We start from the raw sequence: 25,951 nt of genomic DNA on the forward strand, positions 1-25,951 counted from the left end.
ACTGATGCCAAGTAGGAAAGAAATACATTCTTAAAAAAGGGATTTAATGCAGATTGGCTCTCTCTCTCTCTCTCTGTCTCTCTCTCTGTCTCTGTCTCTCTGTCTCTCTCTCTCTGTCTCACGTTTTGCCAATTTTAATGAGGTGAATATTTCTGTGAGCTCGCTTCTAGCCGTGCTGCCAAAGTGTTTATATTCAATTTAAAACTCATTTTAACTCCTTGCCCTCCTCCTGGTTTCAAGGTTGAGTTAGCAGAGTGCTAAATACAGGCCCAATTAGACCATTAAACACTGTCTCACTGTCCAGAGACATTATGTCTCCTCAAAGGTATTTCATATAAAGTCCTTCTAGTCTTGAGATGTTGATGCAACTGCATATCTGTGGTTTTTAGAGAGAGAGAGAGAGTGAGTGAGAGAGAGTGAGAGAGAGTGAGAGAGAGTGAGAGAGAGAGAGTGAGAGAGAGTGAGAGAGAGAGAGTGAGAGATATATGTCCTGGGGCTAATTATTTATCAAGGAGCTCATTTGGGTCAGAGATCTATCAATGTGTTGAAACAGATGTACCACCGAATCGTTCATAATTTATAGGGGCTTCAAGACTTCTTTAAGAGGGTATGGTTTTTATTCACGTCTTTTTGTGGGGTCATAAAAGTGGAAAATATAGTCATGCTTCTCCCTCTAGAGTGGAGAGGACTGTGGGTAACATGCCGGAGTGTACTCTCTGTTCAGGTGAATTTATACAGCTTCTACCCCCAAGCCATAAGACTCCTGAACAGATAATCAAAGGGCCACCAAGACCCCTCTTTGACGCTGCTGCTACTCTCTGTTTATAACTATGCATAGTCACTTTAACTCTACCTACATGTACATATTCATTCAATATGGCACAGCGAGTAGCACAGTGGTCTAAGGCACTGCATTTCAGTGCTAAGAGGTGTTCACTGTAGTCCCTGGTTCAAATCCAGGCTGCATCACATCCGGCCCTGATCTGGACTCCCATAGGGTCGCACACAATTGGCCCAGCGTCGTCCAGGTTTGGCAGTCATTGTAAATAAGAATTGTTTTTAACTGAATTGCCAGACGATATAAAAATATGCTCTTTACCGGTACCCCCTGTATATATGCTTGTTATTTTACTGCTGCTGTTTAATTATTTGTTACTTTTATTTTCTATTTTCTATTTTTTCTTGTAAGTAAGCATTTCAAGGTCCACCTACACCTGTTGTATTCGGTGCATGTGACAAATTAAATTACATTTGATTTATAGTAGTGTCCTACAATTAAATGCTGGATTATCTACACCAACTGGAGAGAATGTTCAAAATGTATTATAAACTGGATTGTTCGAGCTCTGAATGCTGATTGGTTCACAGCCATGGTATATCTGATCGTATAACAAAACATGTATTTTTACTGCTCTAATTAGGTTGATAACCAGTTTATAGTAGCAATAAAGCACCTCCGGGATTTGTGGTATATGGCCAATATACCATGGCTAAAGGCTGTCCAGGCACTCCACGTTGTGTCATGCTTAAGAACAGCCCTTGACCGTGGTATATTGGCAATATACCACAAACCCCAGAGGTGCTTTATTGCTATTATAAACGGGTTACCAATGTAATTAGAGCAGTAAAATACATCTATATTGACAAATAAAATACATGTATATTGGCAATATACCACACCTCCTCTGGACTTATTGCTTAATTATAAAACGGGTTGTTTGGATACTGGATGCTGATTGGCTAACATTTAGCCTGTTCACCTTGATATCATTGCGCCTTTTCACCTCAATAAAATGGCTACAACAACAATAGTTTGACATGCCAACTAGGAAAAGAAGCGTTTAGAAATTAAAAGAACACCGTAAAACAAACAAAGTAGGCACTTACCTGCTTCACTGACTGGTGTGCAGAGAAGGGATCCATTGTGGGAGCTTGGGAATACAACACAAATGTAGCTGAACATCATTCGAAGCAACTTGTATGGTTCAGTGAGAAACATGAATCGCAAAGAATATGGGATTAGCAGCTATGCCGACATGTCAACGACCCCCCTCTCAATTTGCCATGGAATATATAGAAGGACACAGAATTCACAACGAGCAACACTGTGCTTGTAGGCGTAATTAAAAAGTTGAGGAAAGAGGGTTGCGACAAACCACGCAGCCATAACTGAACACGACATGCAGCTCATCAAACAATCCAAGGCTCTGGACACTGAAACACCTGAGGGTTTGGTGAACAAAGTGTGGTTTGATGTTCAACTTCATTTTGGCCGAAGGGGGGAGAGAAACCATCTGCTGAAACATGACTCATTTAAATATGTACAGACGAGAACAGCCTACAGTCTGCGACTATCGTTCAACGAACCCAGGATCCACAGGAGAAGGACAGGGTGAGTGGACAGGGATTCATGTTTGAACTGCCGGGGGATCCCCTCTGCCCGGTAGCTTCCCTTAAGAAGTAACGGAAAACAGTTAACAGGTACATATGGTATGTAACTGTTAACTAGCTAGCTGAAGCTAATTTACCCTGGCAGTATAACAGGTAGCTATGTAGGCCTAACTATTAGCTAACGTTATTTTGTCACATATGTTTCTGGTACACAAAAGAGCCGATGGGAGTGAACACCCTTGCAACAATGTTGCCAAAGATCTGCAAAATAGCTGGCCCGTGGCAGATTTACACAAACCACTGCTTCCGAACCACCATGATCCAGAAACTGTCGGATGCCGGTCTAGAGGCACGGGAAATAATGTCTGTCAGTGGACACAGATCCGAAACATCTCTTCACAGTTACTGGAGGCCAAATCTGGAAGTGAGGAAGCAGTGGAGGACTATTCTGTCTGACAACACAGCAGCAGCGCCCCCAGCTAAAAGAATGGCTTCCATTTTCAGCAGTGTGGAGCCAACAAACAACAACATGGGCAGGCCAACAACCAACAATAACATGGGCAAGCCAACAACAAACAACAACATGGGCAAGCCAACCACCAACAATAACATGGGCAAGCCAACAACCAACAATAACATGGGCAGGCCAACAACCAACAATAACATGGGCAGGCCAACAACAAACAACAACATCGGCAAGCCAGCAACAAACAACAACATGGGCAAGCCAACAACCAACAATAACATGGGCAAGCCAACAACAAACAACAACATGGACAAGCCAACAACAAACAACAACATGGGCAAGCCAACAACAAACAATAACATGGGCAAGCCAACAACAAACAACAACATGGGCAAGCCAACAACAAACAACAACATGGGCAGGCCAACAACCAACAATAACATGGGCAGGCCAACAACCAACAATAACATGGGCAGGCCAACAACAAACAACAACATGGGCAAGGCAACAACAAACAACAACATGGGCAGGCCAACAACCAACAATAACATGGGCAAGCCAACAACAAACAACAACATGGGCAAGCCAACAACAAACAACAACATGGGCAGGCCAACAACCAACAATAACATGGGCAAGCCAACAACAAACAACAACATGGGCAGGCCAACAACCAACAATAACATGGGCAAGCCAACAACAAACAACAACATGGGCAAGCCAACAACAAACAACAACATGGGCAAGCCAACAACCAACAATAACATGGGACAATTTTTTCATTTGAGCACGATAAATGGCAACATTCAGATCAACGTGAATAAATAATTGCCTTGTGTTAGTCACTGTAGAAGTAGCGCTTATGCTCGGTTTTTGCAAACATTTAATGTAAGTTTAGTAGCTAGCCTATGGTTAGCCTGTGGTTATGTTAGCAACCAGTCTAGCAACATGACTGTTGTCTGGTCTTTTTCTGGCGGGAATGTATTTATTATGAATGTATTTATTAAAGCAACATTTTCAATGTAGATGTGTCGTTCCTTGCCTTGCTGTGTTGGCAATCGTTTTTTACAAGAAATAAGGCACCTCGGGGGTTTGTGGTATATGGCCTATATACCACGGCTAAGGGCAATCCGGTTTTTACAAGAAATAAGGCACCTCGGGGGTTTGTGGTATATGGCCTATATACCACGGCTAAGGGCAATCCGGTTTTTACAAGAAATAAGGCACCTCGGGGGTTTGTGGTATATGGCCTATATACCACGGCTAAGGGCAATACGGTTTTTACAAGAAATAAGGCACCTCGGGGGTTTGTGGTATATGGCCTATATACCACGGCTAAGGGCAATACGGTTTTTACAAGAAATAAGGCACCTTGGGGGTTTGTGGTATATGGCCTATATACCACGGCTAAGGGCTGTATCCAGGCAATCCGCGTTGCGTTGTGCGTAAGAACAACCCTTAGCTGTGGTATATTGGCCATATACCACACCGCCTCAATCCCTATTGCTTAAAACCTATTTGTTTTGCCTAAAATTACATACCAAAATATAACTGCCTGTAGCTCAGGCCCTGAAGCAAGGATATGCATATTCCTGATGCTATTTGAAAGGAAACATTTTGACGTTCAAAACTGTGCACTCTCCTCAAACAATAGCATGGTATTCGTTCACTGTAATAGCTACTGTAAATTGGACAGTTTTGATTAACAATAATTTAAGCTTTCTGCCAATATCAGATATGTCTATTAGAGGTCGACCGATTAATCGGAATGGCCGATTATTCATAACAATTGGAAATCTGTATTTTTGGGCGCTGATTTTGCAGATAATTTTTTCATGTTTTATATACCTTTATTTAACTAGGCAAGTCAATTAAGAACACATTCTTATTTTCAATGACGGCCTAGAAACAGTGGGTTAACTGCCTGTTCAGGGGCAGAACCAGAGATTTTCACATTGTCAGCTCGGGGGATCCAATCTTGCAACCTTACGGTTAACTAGTCCAATGCTCTAACCACCTGTCTCTCATTGTCACTCCTGTTACGCGAATGCAGTAGAAGCCAAGGTAAGTTACTAGCTAGCATTAAACTTATCTTATAAAAAACAATCCATCATAATCACTAGTTATAACTACACATGGTTGATGATATTACAACGTTGGGGGATGATATAACAAAAGCTTATTTGCAAAAAACAGCACAATCGTTCCACGACTGTACCTAACCATAAACACCAATGCCTTTCGTGAAATCAATACACAGAAGTATATATTTTTAAACCTGCATATTTAGCTAAATGAAATCCAGGTTAGCAGGCAATATTAACCAGGTGAAATTGTGTGATTTCTCTTGTGTTCATTGCACGCAGAGACAGGGTATATGCAACAGTTTGGGCAGCCTAGCTCATTGCGAATTAATTTGCCAGAATTTTACGTAATTATGACAGAACATTGAAGGTTGTGCAATGTAACAAGAATATTTAGACGTAGGGATGCCACCCGATAGATGAAATTCCTGAACGGTTCCATATTTCACTGAAATAATAAACGTTTTGTTTTCGAAATGATAGTTTCTGGATTCGACCATATTAATGACCAAAGGCTCGTATTTCTGTGTGTTATTATGTTATAATTAAGTCTAGAGCAGTCTGACTGAGCGATGGTAGGCAGCAGCAGGCTCGAAAGCATTCATTCAAACAGAACTTTAGTGCGTTTTGCCAGCAGCTCTTCGCAAGCACAGCGCTGTTTATGACTTCAAGCCTATCAGCATAATGGCTGGTGTAACCGATGTGAAATGGTTAGCTAGTTAGCTGGGTGTGCGCTAATAGCGTTTCAAACGTCACTCGCTCTGAGACTTGGAGTTGTTATTCCCCTTGCTCTGCAAGGGCCGCGTCTTTTGTGGAGCGATGGGTAACGCTGCTTCGAGTGTGGCTGTTGTCGATGTTTTCCTGGTTTGAGCCCAGGTAGGAGTGAGGAGAGGGACGGAAGCTATACTGTTACACTGGTAATACTATAGTGCCTATAAGAACATCCAATAGTCAAAGGTATATGAAATACAAATGGTATAGAGAGAAATATTCCTATTTCTATATTAACTACAACCGAAAACCTCTTACCTTGGAATATTGAAGTCTCGTGTTAAAAGGAACCACCAACTTTCATTTGTTCTCATGTTCTGAGAAAGGAACTCAAACGTTAGCTTTCTTACATGGCACATATTGCACTTTTACTTCTCCAACACTTTGTTTTTGCATTATTTAAACCAAAATGAACATGTTTCATTATTTAATTGAGGCTAAATTGATTTTTATTGATGTATTAAATTAAGTTAAAATAAGTGTTCATTCAGAATTGTTGTAATTGTCATTATTACAAATAAATAAAAAATAATCGGCCGATTAATCGGTATCGGCTTTTTTGGTCCTCCAATAATAGGTATCGGTTTCGGCGTTGAAAAATCATAATCGGTCGACCTCTAATGTCTATGTCCGGGGAAATGTTCTTGTTACTTACAACCTCATGCTAATCGCATTAGCCTACATTACGTCAACCATCCCGTGGGGAACCCACCAATCCTGATGTTTTAAATAGACCACAGACAGTCCACTCTTAATTCATTTTTTGTATTTCTCTTTTTTCTCTCTCTTTCTGTTTTTATCTCTCTATTTCTTTATTTTTTTCTTCGTCTCTCTCACGTACACACAGGCCTGCAAACACAGGTGGCAGGTAACCAAGTGGTTAGAGCGTTGGGCCAGTAACTGAAATGTTGCTAGTTCGAATACCTGAGTCAACTAGGTGAAAAGATCTGTCCTTGAGCAAGGCACTGAACAATAATTGCTCCAGGTTTGCCATCAATAATGACTGATCCATGCCATGACCCCGCTCTCCGAGTGTGTCTCAGGGGGAGTGGGATATGCAACAAACAAAAAAAATCCATCTCACAATTTTACAGGTTGCACACTTGTACATGTGTGAAACAGGACAAATATAAGCTCCCCCTATTTGACCTTTGACAGGACCCCCCCTCCCCAGTTTGGCTTCAATTGAGTGCAAATCCTCTGGAAATGCCCACTTCAGCCACCTGGCTTTTTTCTTCTCCTGGTTCCTTCCGCTGACATCTGTTCAGTATTACCAGGGTAATGACTGGTATTTTGTTCAAAGTTCTGCCCAATCTAAGATGCTGCACAACAGCATAGGTCATAGAAAACACAATTTGAAACACATTTCCCTCATAGAACTTCTTTTGTTTTTCTAACTCGGGGGAGTGGCCGACTGGGCCGGAGTGAGTGTCTCTGTAGGGTAGCTAGATCGCCAAGCGCAAACTTGCTGTTCGCCTGCCTGCTGGCCATGGTTTTATTGTGTTTTTGTATGATGTCATCACACTGTTTGTCAGATGACATCATTCTTTCTGAAAACACTTTTTGATAGTTTATGAGTCTGAAGGAAGCAAGGGGATTAGATGTTTTTTCAGTATTGAATTGAAAGATGATATATATATATAGTGTAGTGTGTGTATATATATATATAACTGAGGATATGGAGAGATGCTTTTTGCTCTGCATATAATGGCATAATATCCAAAAAGTGATTGTGTTTGTGTCCTAACAAAGAGTGATAGTATACCTGATACACTCTGCCTTTAATACATCCTAGTTCTTCATAAAAAAATGACATATCATTTGACTAAGCAATACATATTTTTTGATATATTCCTATATTAATGATAAGAGCTTTTATTTGACCTGACTGCTATTGTGTGTCTGCAGAATGCTTGAGGATGACCTGAAGATCAGCAGCGACGAGGAAGATACTGAACAGCAGGTAAAATCCATCAACAACCATATAATTACAGTATACTGTATCTGTGGTCTCGTTCTGAGTATCTCTGTTTGTGGTGTCATTCTGAGTATCTCTGTGTGTGGTGTCATTCTGAGTATATCTGTTTGTGGTGTTATTCTGAGTATCTCTGTGTGTGGTGTTATTCTGAGTATCTCTGTGTGTGGTGTTATTCTGAGTATCTCTGTCTGTGGTGTTATTCTGAGTATCTCTGTTTGTGGTGTTATTCTGAGTATCTCTGTGTGTGGTGTTATTCTGAGTATCTCTGTGTGTGGTGTTATTCTGAGTATCTCTGTCTGTGGTGTTATTCTGAGTATCTCTGTGTGTGGTGTTATTCTGAGTATCTCTGTGTCTGGTGTCTTTCTGAGTGTCTATGTCTATGGTGTGTGGTGTCGTTCTGAGTATCTCTGTGTGTGGTGTCGTTCTGAGTATCTTTGTCTGTGGTCTCCTTCTGAGTATCTCTGTCTGTGGTGTCGTTCTGATTATCTATGTCCGTGGTGTGTGCTGTCATTCTAAGTATCTCTGTGTGTGGTTCTGAGTATCTCTGTGTGTGGTGAATGGTGTCATTCTGAGCATCTTTGTATGTGTTGTCGTTCTGAGCATCTTTGTATGTGTTGTCGTTCTGAGCATCTTTGTATGTGTTGTCGTTCTGAGTATCTCTGTGTGTGGTGTGTGGTTACTTTTTGAGTATACAGTTGAAGTCGGAAGTTTACATACACCTTAGCCAAATACATTTAAACTCAGTTTTTCACAATATTTTGGGTAGCCTTCCACAAGCTTCCCACAATAAGTTGGGTGAATTTTGTCCCATTCCTCCTGACAGAGATGGTGTAACTGAGTCAGGTTTGTAGGCCTCCTTGCTCGCACGCACTTTTTCAGTTCTGCCCACAAATGTTCTATAGGATTGAGATCAGGGCTTTGTGATGGCCACTCCAATACCTTGACTTTGTTGTCCTTAAGCCATTTTGCCACAAGTTTATAGATGTCACAAAGTAGATGTCCTAACCAACTTCCCAAAACTATAGTTTGTAAACAAGCCATTTGTGGAATGGTTTAAAAACTAGTTTTAATGACTCCAACCTAAGTGTATGTTAACTTCCAACTTCAACTGTATCCGTGTGTGGTGTCGTTCTGAGCCAGATAATAACAGAACCGTTAGATGAGTAAATTAGCGATGGCTCTCTCATTGTGCTTCTTGGTATTGTTCCCATAGCTATCATCCAAACAGGACCTTTGAGCCGTTGGTAGGTTAATGATAGTTATTACACATTACAGTCAGTATACACAGGGCTCTACTAGTGCTCTACTAACAGTAATACACTCCTATATTTGTGAGTGTGGGGGGGGGGTCGGTCGCGCATCTCTGTATGTTTATAAGTGGCTTATATCAAATGAGTCCATGGTACATTAGCGTGCTGTCATCGCCTTCAGTACAGCAGCAGTGTCTGTCCCCAAATAAACACACATTAGTCTGCCTGATCCCCTACTTCCTGTTTCATACACAACAACACAGATAAAAAACCAAGCACTTCCCCTCCTTATATAAGCAACAAGGGTCAGCCCGCACCCACGCGTACACTTCAGTTAACCCCAACAACAACTGCTCCCCGTGCACCAATGACGTGGACATATTTTGGTTGAAGGCAGTCAGTTGTACAACTGACTAGGTATCCTTTTCTCTTCCCTATTTCCCTTCCCTACACGTACACACATACAGCTTCAGTGGATCAGTGTGCTCCGGCACATGTGACTCAATGCAGAAGAGAGGAAAGATATAAGGATTATATATTCGATAGAGAAGCAGGAGTGGGTTGGGGAGAAGCTGGAGGGAGCTGGGGCGAAGCAGGAGGGAGCTGGGGAGAAGCTGGAGGGAGCTGGGGAGAAGCAGGAGGGGGCTGGGGAGAAGCAGGAGGGAGCTGGGAAGAGAGAAGGGGAGCTGGGGAGGGGCTGGAGGGGGCTGGGGAGAAGCTGGAGGGAGCTGGGGAGAAGCTGGAGGGAGCTGGGGTGAAAGAGGGAGCTGGGGAGGCTGGAGGGAGCTGGGGAGAAGCAGGAGGGGAGCTGGGGAGAAGGGAGGGAGCTGGGCTGGGGAGAAGCAGAGAAGCTGGAGGGGAGCTGGGGAGAAGCAGGAGGGGAGGAAGCAGAGGGAGCTGGGGAGAAGCTGGAGGGAGCTGGAGAGAAGCAGGAGGGAGCTAGGGAGAGGGGGCTGGGGAGGGGGAGCTGGGGAGAAGCAGGAGGGCTGGGGAGCTGGAGAGAAGCTGGAGGGCTGGGGAGCTGGGGGAAGCAGGGAGCTGGGGAGAGGGAGCTGGGGAGAAGCAGGAGGGAGCTGGGGAGAAGCTGGGGAGAAGCTGGAGGGAGCTGGGGAGAAGCAGCTGGGGAGAAGCTGGGGGAGCTGGGGAGAAGGGGGCTGGGGAGAAGCTGGGGCTGGGGAGGAGGGAGCTGGGGAGAAGCTGGAGGGAGCTGGGGAGAAGCAGGAGGGAGCTGGGGAGAAGCAGGAGGGAGCTGGGGAGAAGCAGGAGGGAGCTGGGGAGAAGCAGGGGGAGAAGCTGGAGGGAGCTGGGGAGAAGCAGGAGGGGGCTGGGGAGAAGCTGGAGGGAGCTGGGGAGAAGCAGGAGCTGGGGTGAAGCAGGAGCTGGGGAGAGAAGCAGGAGGGAGCTGGAGCTGGAAGCAGGAGGAGCTGGGGAGAAGCAGGAGGGAGCTGGGGAGGGAGCTGGGGAGAAGCAGGAGGGAGCTGGGGAGAAGCTGGGGAGGGAGCTGGGGAGAAGCTGGAGGAGAGCTGGGGAGAAGCTGGAGGGAGCTGGGGAGAAGCAGGAGGGAGCTGGGGAGAAGCTGGAGGGAGCTGGGGAGAAGCTGGAGGGAGCTGGGGAGAAGCAAGGAGGGAGCTGGGGAGAAGCTGGAGGGAGCTGGGGAGAAGCAGGAGGGAGCTGGGGAGAAGCTGGAGGGAGCTGGGGAGAAGCTGGAGGGAGCTGGGGAGAAGCTGGAGGGAGCTGGGGAGAAGCTGGAGGGAGCTGGGGAGAAGCTGGAGGGAGCTGGGGAGAAGCAGGAGGGAGCTGGGGAAGCTGGAGGGAGCTGGGGAGAAGCAAGGGGAGAAGCTGGGGAGGAGGGAGCTGGGGAGAAGCTGGAGGGAGCTGGGGAGAAGCAAGAGAGAGCTGGGGAGAAGCTGGAGGGAGCTGGGGAGAAGCTGGAGGGAGCTGGGGAGAAGCAAGGGAGCTGGGGAGAAGCAGAGCTGGGGAGAAGCTGGAGGGAGCTGGGGAGAAGCAGGAGGGAGCTGGGGAGAAGCAAGAGGGAGAAGAGGAGAAGCCGCAGCAGTCATTTTGTGCCTGTATAGTGCCTATAAAGCAATTAGTATCAGCCCAGGCTCTCTGCCGTCTTTTTCACTCTCTCATCCCTTTCTCTCTCCTCTCTTCTCTCTCCCCATCTCTCTTTTTTCTCCTTCTCCCTCTCTGTCTCCCTCCCCTTTCTGTCCTTCTCTCAAATCCTTGTGTGTTGCACACAGCCCAGCTCTGGTGCTGTTATGACAATTGACAGAGTAGAAAGGTCAGCTTTGCCCTACCTCAGACAAATCACCTGGCACGGGGGAGTAGGGCTGTGGTCCTCGGGGGGTAGAGGGGGCCAGGAGGGGGAGGAGGAACATGCTGTGGCCAGACTACCACCTCTGACCTCGCTGTTATTCAGCTACCTGATACTATTCATCAGCTTCCTGGTACTATTCATCAGCTACCTGGTACTATTCATCAGCTTCCTGGTACTATTCATCAGCTACCTGGTACTATTCATCAGCTACCTGGTACTATTCATCAGCTACCTGGTACTATTCATCAGCTACCTGGTACTATTCATCAGCTACCTGGTACTATTCATCAGCTACCTGTTACTATTCATCAGTGACCTGGTACTATTCATCAGCTACCTGATACTATTCATCAGCTTCCTGGTACTATTCATCAGCTACCTGGTACTATTCATCAGCTACCTGGTACTATTCATCAGCTACCTGGTACTATTCATCAGCTACCTGTTACTATTCATCAGCTACCTGGTACTATTCATCAGCTACCTGGTACTATTCATCAGCTACCTGGTACCTCAGGTACTATTCATCAGCTACCTGGTACTATTCATCAGCTACCTGCTACCTGTACTATTCATCAGCTACCTGCTACCTGGTACTATTCATCAGCTACATCAGCTGGTACTATTCATCAGCTACCTGGTACTATTCATCAGCTACCTGGTACTATTCATCAGCTACCTGGTACTATTCATCAGCTACCTGGTACTATTCATCAGCTACCTGGTACCTCAGTACTATTCATCAGCTATGGTACTATTCATCAGCTACCTGGTACTATTCATCAGCTACCTGGTACTATTCATCAGCTACCTGGTACTATTCATCAGCTACCTGGTACTATTCATCAGCTACCTGGTACTATTCATCAGCTACCTGGTACTATTCATCGGTGACCAACACCTCACACCATTTTGTTACTTTTCCTTTGGGCATTCATTAAAAGTACTTCCTTCCCTCTCCACTTTGTCTACCGGAACTCACTGGAGATTTTCTGGCTGTGTGTGTATTTTAGAAGAAAAAATGTATACTCAATTGTGAGAATGTTCCATTGCTCAGTTCAGCAGCAGCACAAAGGAGCATTGAGGACTGTTCTTAATTAGCCAGGGTTTTGTTGCCCAGTTTCTTCAGAAAATACCACAGTGAAAGGGCCAACCAAATGAAAACATTCTCCCCTAAATCAACAGCCATGTTGTCATTCAGATGTCCCGGTGGATTAAGAAGAAATCTAGTCTTCACAAACAGTGGTGTTTTTATTTATGTTAGCTGGCTTTCTCCCTAATGATAAAATAGCTCCCCCTACCCAGAATGAATAGGATACTGCTGTGATCACCATAGATGGAGGGGAAACTAATGGAAGTATTTTGACAAGGGGTATCGAAGTTCAATGACATCATTGAGAAAGAGACACAGAGAGTGAGACACACACAGACAGAGAAGACACACACAGACAGAGCAGAGACACACACACACACACAGACAGAGGAGACACACACAGAGACACACACAGTGACACACATAGAAAGACACATACAGAGAGCCACACAGAGACAGAGACACACAGAGAGACACACAGATAGAGACACACAGACAGATGAAGGTGGATGGTTGAGTGAAGAGGATTGTTTATCTGATTGATATCTATATTCTTGGATCATCTAATGCTGATCTAAAGCAAACCTTTATGCCTTCTCATTTAGCGTGATCTCACAACAGCGCTAAAATGCCTCTCAATCAGACCACCACAGGTTGAAAACAAATTGAGGGTATACATCACTGTCTGTCTGTTGGAATGATGTGGTGTATCTCTATAGCTGCAGGCAATGAGGCAGTAAAGTCAATAGAAGTGCATCACTCTCTTTGTCTTTTGAATATTGTTGAATTCCTTAAAACCTTCATGAAAATCTTATGCTGTGTTGCATTCCTCTTGGTGATACAGAAAAGCACTTGATCATGTCTGGCCTTTTTAGGCTAATTTGATCATCACCAGCACAGCTCCTCCAGCCCTCCCTTTCTCCTTAGCGATAACCACCCCTTGCCGTTTCCCACACAAGTACACACACACACACACACACACACACACACACACACACACACACACACACACACACACACACACACACACACACACACACACACACACACACACACACACACACACACACACCCTGAAATGAATGCGCAAAGTCGCCTCATAAGCATGAAAAAAGCTCCAGCAGCCATTTAAACAGTTTGCCAGAGTACAAACTAGCAGCCATGCCCCCAGCTGCGTTGCCTAGCAACCCGGGAATGGGGAAGAAGGATGGAAGCTGCCCAAATCCCTGTGGAGAGGGAAACAGCAGTAAGAGAGCAGTTGACAGATGATCTGACTTGTTTCATCTGATATACTGTGAGGATCACTGGCTGCTTTCATCAATGATAAATGGACTGTACACAGATCAATGGTCACAGCAATAACCTTAGCCTTGCCAGTGTGATGCTGTGGGCCTGTCTGTGTCTTGGTGGTATCCTGGACAGGTTGTGGTGGTGGGCCTGTCAAGCGTTACTACTCTGTGCCAAGAGGTTTTATGTGTATACCTTGCTCAAGCACTCTTTAACTTGTCACTAATCAGCATGTTGTGGGCTACATCACAGTGTGGGCTACATCACAGTGTGGGCTACATCACAGTGTGGGCTACATCACAGTGTGAACTACATCACAGTGTGGGCTACATCACAGTGTGGGCTACATCACAGTGTGGGCTACATCACAGTGTGGGCTACATCACAGTGTGGGCTCCATCACAGTGTGGACTACATCACAGTGTGGGCTACATCACAGTGTGGGCTACATCACAGTGTGGGCTACATCACAGTGTGGGATCCATCACAGTGTGGGCTACATCACAGTGCGGGCTACATCACAGTGTGGGCACAGTGTGGGCTCCATCACAGTGTGGGCTACATCACAGTGTGGGCTGTGTGCTACATCACAGTGTGGGCTACATCACAGTGTGGGCTACATCACAGTGTGGGCTACATCACAGTGTGGGCTCCATCACAGTGTGGGCTCCATCACAGTGCGGACTACATCACAGTGTGGGCTCCATCACAGTGCGGACTACATCACAGTGTGGGCTCCATCACAGTGTGGGCTCCATCACAGTGCGGACTACATCACAGTGTGGGCTCCATCACAGTGTGGACTACATCACAGTGTGGGCTACATCACAGTGTGGGCTACATCACAGTGCGGGCTACATCACAGTGTGGGCTCTATCACAGTGCGGACTACATCACAGTGTGGGCTCCATCACAGTGTGGGCTACATCACAGTGTGGGCTACATCACAGTGTGGGCTACATCACAGTGTGGGCTCCATCACAGTGTGGGCTCCATCACAGTGCTACATCACAGTGTGGGCTACTCACACATCACAGTGTGGACTACATCACAGTGTGGGCTACATCACAGTGTGGGCTCCATCACAGTGTGGACTACATCACAGTGTGGGCTCCATCACAGTGTGGGCTCCATCACAGTGCGGACTACATCACAGTGTGGGCTACATCATATTTTCAAGACTATACAAATAGAGTAGCAGTGACAGTCCTCTCCATGTGCACCCTTCATTCTGCATGTGGAATTGATTTCCACTGAACTGTCATCAGAGAGGAAACACTTCAATGTTAATTTGTTTGTTACAATGTGTTGTTGTCCTTGTATAGGGAATACATGGGGGAGAGGGGGTGACAAATCCTCATAGCATTAAATTGCTGTCACCTATCTGTGCTTCCAATCAGTGTCAGGTGTCAATGATGTAGGTTTAAATCAAGTAGTAGTAGGTCTCTAAACCTCTCTCTGCTAATGTAGTAGATCTCTAGAACCTTCTCTGCTACTCTAGTAGGTCTCTAAGACAGTCTCTGTTATTGTAGTAGGTCTCTAACGCCCGCTATTCTACTGTAGTAGGTCTCTAAAACCATATATTCTACTCTAGTACATCTCTAAAACCCTCTCTGCTACTGTAGTAGGTCTCTAAAACCATCTATTCTGCTGTAGTAGGTCTCTAAACCCATCTCTGCTACTGTAGTAGGTCTCTAAACCCTCTCTGCTACTCTAATAGGTCTCTGCTACTTTAGTAGTTCTCTAAAACCCTAACCCTAATCTGATAGGTCTCTAAACCCCTCTCTGCTACTGTAGTAGGTCTCTAAACCCTCTCTGCTAATCTGGTAGGTCTCTAAAACCCTCTCTGCTACTGTAGTAGGTCCCTTCTACTCTAGTACGTCTCTAAAACCATCTATTCTGCTGTAGTAGGTCTCTAAACCCATCTATGCTACTGTAGTAGGTCTCTAAAACCCTCTCTGCTACTCTAATAGGTCTCTGCTACTTTAGTAGTTCTCTAAAACCCTAACCCTAATCTGATAGGTCTCTAAACCCCTCTCTGCTACTGTAGTAGGTCTCTAAACCCTCTCTGCTAATCTGGTAGTTCTTTAAAACCCTCTCTGCTAATGTAGTAGATCTCTAGAACCTTCTCTGCTACTCTAGTAGGTCTCTAAGACAGTCTCTGTTATTGTAGTAGGTCTCTAACGCCCGCTATTCTACTGTAGTAGGTCTCTAAAACCATATATTCTACTCTAATACTTCTCTAAAACCCTCTCTGCTACTGTAGTAGGTCTCTAAAACCATCTATTCTGCTGTAGTAGGTCTCTAAACCCATCTCTGCTACTGTAGTAGGTCTCTAAACCCTCTCTGCTACTCTAATAGGTCTCTGCTACTTTAGTAGTTCTCTAAAACCCTAACCCTAATCTGATAGGTCTCTAAACCCCTCTCTGCTACTGTAGTAGGTCTCTAAACCCTCTCTGCTAATCTGGTAGGTCTCTAAAACCCTCTCTGCTACTGTAGTAGGTCCCTTCTACTCTAGTACGTCTCTAAAACCATCTATTCTGCTGTAGTAGGTCTCTAAACCCATCTATGCTACTGTAGTAGGTCTCTAAAACCCTCTCTGCTACTTTAATAGGTCTCTAAAACCCTCTCTGCTACTCGAATAGGTCTCTGCTACTTTAGTAGTTCTCTAAAACCCTAACCCTAATCTGATAGGTCTCTAAACCCCTCTCTGCTACTGTAGTAGGTCTCTAAACCCTCTCTGCTAATCTGGTAGGTCTCTAAAACCCTCTCTGCTACTGTAGTAGGTCCCTTCTACTCTGGTAGGTCTCTAAAACCCTCTTTGCTACTCTAGTTGGTCTCTAAAAACCCATCCTTAGAAATCACAGTTGTTTTTTCCTCCAACCAGCATTGATCGGCGGTTTACGCCTCACTGATCTCTTTAATCATTCACATTCCTCCATTCAAAGAGAAGGGGGGATTAACAGACGAAACAGACTAAGAGGAAAGTGCGTGTTTGAGTGCCTATCATGATGAGGCTGATTTCTTTCATCCCTGGGCCGGGATCCATCCCTCCTGTTATCCTTCCTCCAGTTTGGGGCTATTTGTGCTGATCTCTCAGTGGTCCAGAGAGATGGGTATCACTATCCATCACATACTGCAGGTTCTGTTCTGTACAGCAACTAACAGGACTGTGTTGTGTTACTGTTTTCACAGGCAGCTGAGAAGCCCAAGCCCAGAAGTACACCTCTCAGGTACGTGGCAGATCATGTTGAACTGGCAGCATTGTGTGGAAGTGTCTCTGTAATGCATATTATTACAATGCATGGTATTGGATGGTATTACATCCTGTTCTTTGCATACTGGGTTGCAAATTATCAGTTTTGCACACAGATATGTAATCAGTAACTGTTTATATCACACTTCTTCAGATCATTGCGCTGTATAGTTTAATTACATGTATCTTTCTCCGGTGTGTTGTAATTGTAGAGACATGATTTAGAGTGTGAAGATGAGGTTTATCGTCAGCATATTGAAATTACTACACTGTAGAATTTAACAGAGAGGAAGAAAACAGGCTAAGTATAGAAATGTATAATTGCCTGCCCTATACACAGACACAACTACGAGGTGTGATCCAGTGGCTGTTCTTCATGAATAATAATCGTGTAGAAGAGTAGCACAGAGGATGTACTAAATTTAAATACTGCTAGCATTTTTATTTTATCGGTTTAGATATTATATGACCCGCAGGCCTGAAGCAGTTTTTCTCCCCTGTGTGGAGCAGAGCAGAGCTGCGCGGGTTGACACCTTGTCTGGGCTCCCCAGTCTGGGTGCATTAATATGCATGGAGCAGGAGAAGTATGGGTGTTCTATCATCTCTAATCATGGGAGTATTATGGCTGCTGTGTGAATGGGCTCATTAAGGAAGACAGCGTGAAACATGGCCTCCAGCTCTTTCTCAGAAAGTGACTCTGGGAGTGGAGATGCTGCGAGCACTCCCCCGGACATGCCGCCCCTGGAACAACACACACACACACACACACACACACACACACACACACACACACACACACACACACACACACACACACACACACACACACACACACACAGACACACACACACACACACACACACACACACACACACACACACACACACACACACACACACACACACACACACACACACACACACAGACACACACACAGGCACACACACACACAGACACACACACACACAGACACACACACAGACACACACACACACACACACACACAGACACAAACGCTCGCGCACCTACAGTGCCTTCAGAAATGATTCATTACTCTTCAATTATTTCACTTTTTTTGTGTTACAGACGGATTTCAAAATGGATTAAAAAATAAATAAATCTCACCCATCTACACACAATACCCCATATTGACAAAGTGAAAACATGTTTTTTGAAAATTACAGAAAAAAATAATTTACATAAGTATTCACACACTTGAATCAGTACATGTTAGAATCCCCTTTGGCAGCGATTACAGCTGTGAGTCTCTAAGAGCTTTGCACACCTGGATTGTAGAATATTTGCAAATGTTTATTTTTTAATTCTATAAACTCTGTCAAGTTTGTTGTTGATCCTTGCTAGATAGCCATTTTTCAAGTCTTGCCATAGATTTTTAAGCCAATTTAAGTAAAAACTGTAACTAGGCCACTCAGGAACATTCAATGTGTCTTGGTAAGCAACTCCAGTGTATATTTGGCTTTGAGTTTTAGGTTATTGTCTTGCTGAAAGGTGAATTTATCTCCCAGTGTCTGTTGAAACCATGTTTTCCTCTAGGATGTTTCCTGTGGTTAGCTCCATTCCATTTATTTTTTATCCTGGAAAAACTCCCCAGTCCTTAACGATTACAATCATACCCAAAACATGATGCAGCCACCACCGTGTTTGAAAATATGAAGACTGGTATTCAGTGATGTGTTGGATTTGCCCCCAATTTTCTTTTGCAGTTTTACTTTAGTGCCTTATTGCAAACAGGATGCATGTTTTGGAAAAGTTGTATTCTGTACAGGCTACCTTCTTATCACTCTGTTATTTATGTTACTAATGTGGAGTATCTACAATGTTGTTGATCCATCACAGCCATTAACCTCTGTAACTGTTTTAAAGTCACCATTGGCCTCATGGTGAAATTCCTGAGCGGTTTCCTTCCTCTCCAGCAACTGAGTTAGGAAGTATGCCTGTATCTTTATAGTGACTGGGTGTATTGATACACCATCCAAAGTGGAATAAATAACTTCACTATGCTCAAAGGTATATTCAATGTCTGCTTCTTTTTAACCCATCTACCAATAGGTGCCCTTCTTTGCGAGGCATTGGAAAACCTCCCGGTCTTTGTGGTTGAATCACTGCTCGACTGAGGGACCAAACAGATAATTGTATGTGTGGAGTACAGAGATGCGGTAGTCATTTAAATATGATGTTAAATACTAATACTAATATTAATGAAAACAGAATGAGTCCATGCAAATTATTATGTGACTTGTTAAGGACATTTCGACTTACGCACACACGCACACAAACACATACAGTTGAAGTCAGAAGTTTACATACACCTTAGCCAAATACATTTAAACTCAGTTTTTCACAATTCCTGACATTTAATCCTCGTAAAAATTCCCTGTCTTAGATCAGTTAGGATCACCACTTTATTTTAAGAATTTGAAATGTCAGACAAATAGTAGAGAGAATGATTTATTTCAGCTTTTATTTCTTTCATTACATTCCCAAGTTTACAAACACTTAATTAGTATTTGATTGCATTGCCTTTAAATTGTTTAATTTGGGTCAAACATAATTTTGGGTAGCCTTCCACAAGCTTCCCACAATAAGTTGGGTGAATTTTGGCCAATTACTCCTGACAGATCTGGTGTAACTGAGTCAGGTTTCTAGGCCTCCTTGCTCGCACACGCTTTTTCAATTCTGCCCACAAATTTTTGATAGGATTGAGGTCAGGGCTTTGTGATGGCCACTCCAATACCTTGACTTTGTTGTCCTTAAGCCATTTTGCCACAACTTTGGAAGTGTGCTTGGGGTCAATGTCCATTTGCGACCAAGCTTTAACTTCCTGACACTCGTCTTGATATGTTGCTTCACTACATCCACGTAATTGTCCATCCTCATGTTCCATCTATTTTTGTGAAGTGCATCAGTCCCTTCTGCAGCAAAGCACCCCCATCATATGATGCTGCCACAATATTCTTCACGGTTGGGATGGTGTTCTTCAGCTTGCAAGACTCCCCCTTTTTCCTCCAAACAAAACGATGGTCATTATGGCCAAACAGTTCTATTTTTGTTTCATCAGACCTGAGGACATTTCTCCAAAAAGTATGATCTTTGTCCCCATGTGCAGTTGCAAACCATAGTCTGGCTTTTTTGGAGCAGTGGCTTCTTCCTTGCTGAGCGGCCTTTCAGGTTATGTCGATATAGGACTCGTTTTACTGTGGATATAGATACAAGATCCTTTGCTGTTGTTCTGGGATTGATTTGCACTTTTCGCACCATAGTATGTTCATCTCTAGGAGACAGAACGCGTCTCCTTCCTTAGCGGTATGATGGCTGCGTGGACCCATGGTTAATATATTTGCGTACTATTGTTTATACCTATGAACGTGGTACCTTCAGGCATTTGAAAATTGCTCCCATGGATGAACCAGACTTTTGGATGACTACAATTTTAAATACATCCACAGGTACACCTCCAATTTTCACAAATTATGTCAATTCGCCTATCAGAAGCTTCGAAAGCCATGACATCATTTTTTGCAATTCTCCAAGCTGTTTAAAGGCACAGTCAACTTAGTGTATGTAAACTTCTGACCCACTATAATTGTGATACAGTGAATTATAAGTGAAATAATCTATCTGTAAGCAATTGTTGGAAAAATTACTTGTGTCATGCACAAAGTAGATGTCCTAACCGACTTGCCAAAACTATAGTTTGTTAACAAGACATTTGTGGAGTGGTTGAAAAACGAGTTTTAATGACTCCAACCTAAGTGTATGTAAACTTCTGACTTCAACTGTAAATACCCTGTACATACACACATACACAGAAGAGAGCTACCCACAAGCTACCTCGGACAGCACACTAGTAATACCCCTAATTCTACACACAACCCCTAACACGACACACAACCCCTAATTCTACACACAACCTCTAGCACTACACACAACCCCTAATACTACACACAACCCTTAACACTTCACACACACCCTAATACTACGCACAAACCCAATACTACGCACAAACCCAATACTACACACAACCCCAATACTACACACAACCCCTAACATTCCAGACAACCCCTAACATTACACACAACCCCTAATTCTACACACAACCCCATAACACTACACACTGCCCCTCGCAATACACACAACAACTAACACTACACACTACCCCTAATACTACACTCAACCCTAGCACTACACACAACCCCTAACACTACACACAACCCCTAACACTACACACAGTCCCTAATACTACACACAACCTCCGGCACTACACACAACCCCTAATACACAACACAACCCCATAACACTACACACAGGCCCTAGCTCTACACACAAATCCTAACTCTATCCACAACCCCTAACATTACACACAACCCATAACACTACACGCAACCTTTAGCACTACACACAACCCATAATAATACACACAACCTCTAACATTACACACAACCCCTAGCACTACACACAACCCCTAATACTACACACAACCCCTAGCACTACACATAATCCCTAGCACTACACACAACCCCGAATACGACACACAACCCCTAACACTTCACACAACCCCTCATACTACACACAACCCCTAATACTACACACAGCCCCTTGCACTACACACAACCCCTAATACTACACACAGCCCCTTGCACTACACACAACCCGATATTACTACACACAACCCGATATTACTACACACAACCCCTAGCACTACACACAACCCCTAGCACTACACACAACCCCTAATACTACACACAACCCTAGCACTACACACAACCCCTCACACTACACCCATCCCCTAGCACAACACACAACCCCTAGCACGACACACAACCCCTAACACAACACAGGAATCCCTAAAACTACACACAACCCCTGACACTACACACAACCCCTAATACTACACACAACCCCTAATACTACACACAGCCCCTTGCACTACACACAACCCGGTATTACTACACACAACCCCTAGCACTACACACAACCCCTAATACTACACACAGCCCCTTGCACTACACACAACCCGATATTACTACACACAACCCCTAGCACTACACACAACCCCTAATACTACACACAACCCTAGCACTACACACAACCCCTAATACTACACACAACCCCTAGCACTACACACAACCCCTAATACTACACACAACCCCTAATACGACACACAACCCCTAATACTACACACAACGCCTAATACTACACACAGCCCCTTGCACTACACACAACCCGATATTACTACACACAACCCCTAGCACTACACACAACCCCTAATACTACACACAACCCTAGCACTACACCCATCCCCTAGCACAACACGCAGCCCCTAGCTCTACACACAACCCCTAACACGACACAGAATCCCTAAAACTTCACACAACCCCTAACACTACACACAACCCCTAACACTACACACAACCCCTAACACTACATACAACCCCATAACACTACACACAGTCCCTAATACGACACACAACCTTTAGCACTACACACAACCTTTAGCACTACACACAACCCCATAGCACTACACACAACCCCATAGCACTACACACAACCCCATAGCACTACACACAAATCCTAACATTACACACAACCCATAATACTACACACAACCTCTAACATTACACACAACCCCTAGCACTACACACAAATCCTAACATTACACACAACCCCTAGCACTACAAACAAATCCTAACATTACACACAACCCCTAGCACTACACACAAATCCTAACATTACACACAACCCATAACACTACACACAACCCCTAACACTACATACAACCCCATAACACTACACACAGTCCCTAATTCTACACACAACCTTTAGCACTACACACAACCCCTAATACTCAACACAACCCCATAACACTACACGCAGGCCCTAGCACTACACACAGTCCCTAATACTACACACAACCCCTAGCACTACACACAACCCCTAGCACTACACACAACCCCTAACACTACACACAACCCCTAGCACTACACACAACCCCTAATACTACACACAACCCCTAGCACTACACACAATCCCTAATACTACACACAACCCCTAGCACTACACACAACCCCGAATATGACACACAACCCCTAACACTTCACACAACCCCTAATACTACACACAACCCCTAATACTACACACAACCCCTAATACTACACACAACCCCTATCATTACACACAACCCCTAATACTACACACAACCCCTAATACTAAACACAACCCCTAATACTACACACAACCCCTAATACGACACACAACCCCTAGCACTACACACAACCCCTAATACTACACACAACCCCTAATACGACACACAACCCCTAGCACTACACACAACCCCTAATACTACACACAACCCCTAACACTACACACAACCCCTAATACTACACACAACCCCTAATACTACACACAACCCCTAGCACTATACACAACCCTAATACTACACACAACCCACAACCCCTAGCACTACACACAATCCCTAATACTACACACAACCCCTAGCACTACACACAACCCCTGAATATGACACACAACCCCTAACACTTCACACAACCCCTAATACTACACACAACCCCTAACACTACACACAACCCCTAATACTACACACAACCCCTAATACTACACACAACCCCTAATAATACACACAACCCGATATTACTACACACAACCCCTAATACTACACACAACCCTAGCACTACACACAACCCCTCACACTACACCCATCGCCTAGCACAACACACAACCCCTAGCACTACACACAACCCCTAATACTACACACAACCCCTAGCACTACACACAATCCCTAATACTACACACAACCCCTAGCACTACACACAACCCCGAATATGACACACAACCCCTAACACTTCACACAACCCCTAATACTACACACAACCCCTAATACTACACACAACCCCTAATACTACACACAACCCCTAGCACTACACACAACCCCTAATACTACACACAACCCCTAATACTACACACAACCCCTAATACTACACACAACCCCTAATACGACACACAACCCCTAGCACTACACACAACCCCTAATACTACACACAACCCCTAATACTACACACAACCCCTAGCACTACACACAACCCCTAATACTACACACAACCCCTAACACTACACACAACCCCTAATACTACACACAACCCCTAATACTACACACAACCCCTAGCACTATACACAACCCCTAATACTACACACAACCCCTAGCACTACACACAATCCCTAATACTACACACAACCCCTAGCACTACACACAACCCCGAATATGACACACAACCCCTAACACTTCACACAACCCCTAATACTACACACAACCCCTAACACTACACACAACCCCTAATACTACACACAACCCCTAATACTACACACAACCCCTAATAATACACACAACCCGATATTACTACACACAACCCCTAATACTACACACAACCCTAGCACTACACACAACCCCTCACACTACACCCATCGCCTAGCACAACACACAACCCCTAGCACGACACCACAACCCCTAACAAAACACAGGAATCCCTAAAACTACACACAACCCCTGACACTACACACAACCCCTAATACTACACACAACCCCTAATACGACACACAACCCCTAATACTACACACAACCCCTAATACTACACACAGCCCCTTGCACTACACACAACCCCATATTACTACACACAACCCCTAGCACTACACACAACCCCTAATACTACACACAACCCCTAATATTACACACAGCCCCTTGCACTACACACAACCCCATATTACTACACACAACCCCTAGCACTACACACAACCCCTAATACTACACACAACCCTAGCACTTCACACAACCCCTCACACTACACCCATCCCCTAGCACAACACGCAGCCCCTAGCTCTACACACAACCCCTAACACGACACATAATCCCTAAAACTTCACACAACCCCTAACACTACACACAACCCCTAACACTACACACAACCCCTAACACTACATACAACCCTTAACATTTTACACAACCCTTAGCACTACACACAACCAGTAATACTATACACAACCCCTAGCACTACACACAACCCCTTGCACTATGCCTAACCCCTTGCACTACACACACGTCCTAACACTACACACAACCCCTAACATTACACACAACCCCTAACATTACACACAACCCCTTGCACTACACACAACCACTAATTTTACACACAACCCCTAACGCTACACACAACCCCTACATGCAGCCCCTCATCACCAAACCGCCCCTTACCTTATAAGAACACAGATACAGGGTACAGATACTCATTCTGCTCCCAGAATCCATTATCCAACAGACCTTTCATCCCCCTGAGTTATGCACAGGGTTCAAATTCTACAGTACCATTCATGTGTGTAATGTGTGTATACACCCAGGCTCCCACCAAGAGGAACAATATTATTGAATGCATTCACTGATTAATTATACAAGTTTAGGCTATTTAAAGAGGTGATCATTGCTAGATTTTCCTCAGCCAAATGACAGTATATTATAGTGATGTTGGTGGTTTGGTTACAGCCTGGAAGAGCTGATGAACATTGATTTGTGGTGCAGATCTGATGCAGAGGTCACCTGCTGGGTAGAAAATATATATAGACTTCTTAATACATACTGTTTTTTCCCTTTTCTCTTTAATTATATTCTCCATTTTAATACACATGTAAAGATGAATTAAGGTGTGACAACAAAGTGAAATGTTTTGAATAGATCCATACTTTAAAACCTCTTAAGAATCCGCCCTTTTTTTTCCAATTCTCGCTGAAAATGACATACCCAAATCTAACTGCCTACAACTCAGGCCCTGAAGCAAGGATATGCATATTCTTGGTAACATTGGAAAGGAAACACTTTGAAGTTTGTGGAAATTTGAAATGAATGTAGGATAATATAACACAATAGATCTGGTAAAAGATAATACAAAGGAAAAAACGTTATTTTGTATTTTTTTGTACCATCGTATTTGAAATGCAAGAGAATGGCCATAATGTATTTTTCCACCCCAGGTGC

At 44.2% G+C, this 25,951-nt stretch overlaps 1 protein-coding gene across 1 annotated transcript in view; it reads left to right on the forward strand.

Moving 5' to 3' along the window:
* Positions 1-25,951, forward strand: part of aff2 (AF4/FMR2 family, member 2) — a 239,457-nt gene that overhangs the window by 122,696 nt on the left and 90,810 nt on the right. Inside the window, 2 exon segments of the mRNA XM_064972655.1 lie at positions 7,621-7,675; positions 16,836-16,873. Coding sequence (XP_064828727.1) covers positions 7,621-7,675; positions 16,836-16,873 — 93 coding nt within the window.

The sequence above is a fragment of the Oncorhynchus masou genome, chromosome 9, assembly GCF_036934945.1.
Source record: "Oncorhynchus masou masou isolate Uvic2021 chromosome 9, UVic_Omas_1.1, whole genome shotgun sequence".
Classification (NCBI taxonomy): Eukaryota; Metazoa; Chordata; class Actinopteri; order Salmoniformes; family Salmonidae; genus Oncorhynchus; species Oncorhynchus masou.